The following is a 3,188-nucleotide window of genomic DNA, read 5'->3' as shown; positions in this document are numbered from 1 at the left end:
AGCAGCGTAGCTGAACACGTTTATTATACAACTTAGCAAGCTGTTATTGGTACCGTGCCATGGATGCAAGGGCATGGTCTTGTCGTTCTTCAATCAGAGTCAAATCTAAGGCCAACATTATGTCATTTCGGCCCAATTCAAAAACTTTCGATTTCAAGGTTGGGAGGCCGATCTCCAGGGGGATGATTGCCTGGGTTCCAAAGCATAAAGCAAACAGCGTTTCCCTAATGGATTGCCTCGGAGTAGTGCGATGAGCCCACAACACACTCGGTAATTCTTCGACCCATCTGCCTTTAGCTTTCTCCAGCCTCTTCTTGATGCCATCCAAGATAGCTTTGTTGGAGGCTTCAGCTTGACCATTGCTCTGTGGATAAGCCGGGGTGGAGAAATAGGGCCGAATATCATACGTGCTGCACAATTCTCAGTAGACGTCACAATCAAACTGGGTGCCGTTGTCTGAAATGAGTGCTCTTGGAATGCCGAATCGTGTTATGATATTTTTCCATACAAAACGCCTAACATCAGTATCTCGAATGTGTGTTAGTGCCTCCGTTTCGACCCATTTTGTGAAGTAATCTATCGCGACAATTAAGAATCGCTTGTTACCTGGGACCCGTGGCAATGGTTCGATGATATCAAGTTCCCATTGAGCGAACGGCCAAAGATTGGTGATTGAGCTCAACTCCTCGGCAGGCAAATGGGTTAGAGGGGAAAACTTCTGGCCCTGTTCACATTTCTTGACGTAACACTCGGTATCAGCTCTTGTGGTCGGCCAGTAGTACCCCTGTGTTACAACTCGATGAGCCAAAGAATGCCCACCAGAATAGGCACCACAACTACCTTCATGTATTTCGGTCAAGAGTTCTTGGACTTTATCCGGATGAACGCATTCTAAGTATGGACTAGAAAGGGATTTTTTGTAGAGCTTTCCTTGCAGATCTAAGTAATATCACAGGGTTTTGTTTCGCAGTTTGTGCGCTTCTTTCTTGTCCGTCGGGAGCTGTTCGGAAGATAGAAATGCAGTGATGGGGTCTATCCAACTTGGACCTGATTCTACGATATTGATTTTAATTGACTCTGAGGGGGTAATGCTTAACTCAGGGATGAATCCTACTTCAATTGTCCGCTTAATTTCAGAGTTGATGGTGGAGGCTAGATAAGCCAGGGCGTCTACATGTGTGTTTTGATCCCGAGTTATTTGATTTAATTCAAGATGGTTGAATTTTGCCAGCAAAGAATTCGCCGTTTTCATGTAAGCTGTCATACGGTCATTTTTGGTTGCGTATTCCCCCTTTAATTGGTTGATGACTAGCTTTGAATCGCAGAAGACAAGCAGACACTGAGCACCAAAGAGATGTGCATTCCGTAAGCCGGTTAATAATGCTTCATATTCAGCCTCATCCTTCGATGCTTCGAAGCCCAGCTTGACAACCTGTTCGATTATTGCCTCGTCAGGAGCCATGATCACTACGTCCGCCCCAGTGCCACGTTGGTTGGATAATCCGTCACAATACAACTGCCAAATGTCCCCAACGTAAATTCTCCAGTTCAGCTTAGGTTGAATTTGATAGCAGACTTAAAATCGGCAAGACATCCAATGAATTCGACCACAAAGTCAGCGAGCACTTGCCCCTTGATTGAGGTTCTGGGTAGAAATTGAATATCGTACTGGCCGAGTTCGAGAGCCCATTTTGAAACGCGCCTTGATGCTTCTGCACTACGGAGTACTAAGCGGAGGGGGTAGTCCGTTAGTACCCCAATGGTATGCCTCTGAAAATAATGCATCAGTTTTCTTGCTGCCATGACGAGAGCAAAGATGAGTTTTTCCAATGGAAGGTAACGTGTTTCAGCGTCAACCATTGCTTTGCTCACATAATAAACTGGCTGCTACTCCCCTAGTTCTTCCTTTAATAGTACGGCGCTGATAGCCCGGTTGGAAATTGCCAGACATAAAATGAGCGGATCACTTGCTGAAAGTATTGTCAAGAGTGGAACTGATCGGAGGTAAGTCTTCAAACCTTCTAAAGCGGCTTCGCACTCGGGGGTCTATTTAAAAGGTTTACCCTGCCGAAGGGTATGAAAGAACTGTTGGCAGCGATCTGTGGAACGACTGATGAATCTATTGAGTGCGGTGCCCATTCCCATCAGTTGCTAAGCCTCTTTGACCGACCGAGGAGAGCCGAGTTCTAGAATTGTTGTGATTTGCCTCAGGTTGGCTTTGATTCCACGGTGGTTAACAATGTAGCCAAGGAATTTGCCGGATCCGATGCTGAAGGCACATTTGGAAGCGTTCAGCTTCATTTTGTATTTGCGAAGAATGTCGAATGTCTCTTCCAGATCGGCTAGATGAGTTTACTCTTCTTTGGACTTGACCACCATATCATCGATGTACACTTCCATAATACGGCCAAGTTGCTCCTTGAACATGGCAGTGACTAGTCTTTGGTAGGTTGCTTCCGCATTCTTCAGCCCGAAAGGCATAACCTTATAGCAATAGGTTCCTCTTGGGGTGAAGAATGCAGTTTTGTCTTGGTCCTCCGGATGCATGGCAATTTGATGGTAGCCTCTGTATGCATCCAGGAAGCTCATACATTGATGATGTGTCGTTGCATCTATGAGTTGGTCAATTCTGGGGAGGGGAAACAAATCCTTGGGACAAGCTTTGTTTAAGTCCGTGAAATCCACACAAACACGCCAAGTTCCATTTTTCTTCATAACAACCACAGTATTCGACAGCCATATAGGATAGGTCACTTCGCGGATTGCCTCAACATCAAGTAACCGATCAACTTCTTCAACAACGGCAGCAGTGTGTTCCGCGACTGACCGCCGACTTTTCTGAATAATCGGCTTACATCTGAGATTAACGTTTAAGCGGTGCTGAGACACAGATGGATCCACCCTCGGCATCTCATATGGTGACCATGAAAATACATCAAGGTTGCCGAGTAAGAAGGAAATTAGCTCCTGCCTGTCGACTTTATTCAAGGAGGCGCCGACCATGAAGAACTTGTTAGGATTCCCGTCAATTTCAACCCGATCTAGGGCTCCGGTTGCCTTTTCACTTGGGAACCGCCCAACGTCGTCAAGGCTCTCTCGATCTAGCACCTCAATTGAATTCACTTCTAGCTCTCTTGGTGTCTTTGCGACAAGAAGATAACATGCCTGCGCCGATTTCTGGGAACCTC

General features: G+C 46.1%; 1 protein-coding gene across 1 annotated transcript; it reads right to left on the bottom strand.

Moving 5' to 3' along the window:
* Positions 1-949: 949 nt before the first annotated feature.
* On the bottom strand, positions 950-2,910 carry LOC145797838 (uncharacterized). Its single transcript, XM_082885269.1, has 2 exons — positions 2,692-2,910; positions 950-1,516 (listed from the first exon to the last, which is right to left on the bottom strand). Exons 1-2 carry the CDS (start codon positions 2,908-2,910, stop codon positions 950-952), a joined length of 786 nt encoding a protein of 261 aa, XP_082741395.1.
* Positions 2,911-3,188: the final 278 nt, after the last annotated feature.

Source organism: Camellia sinensis, chromosome 8, assembly GCF_055761805.1.
Source record: "Camellia sinensis isolate YWXY chromosome 8, ASM5576180v1, whole genome shotgun sequence".
NCBI lineage: Eukaryota > Viridiplantae > Streptophyta > Magnoliopsida > Ericales > Theaceae > Camellia > Camellia sinensis.
Note: the sequence above shows the minus strand (reverse complement) of the source record. Positions and strands in the feature narration are given on the sequence as shown.

Excerpts from the sequence above, each read along its gene's own strand:
- LOC145797838 (XM_082885269.1), bottom strand. The coding sequence starts at position 2,910 with ATGCCGAGGGTGGATCCATCTGTGTCTCAGCACCGCTTAAACGTTAAT. Across the intron at positions 1,517-2,691 it reads AGAAAAATGGAACTTGGCGT|TTGTATTGTGACGGATTATC; the intron begins GTTTGTGTGGAT and ends GACATTTGGCAG.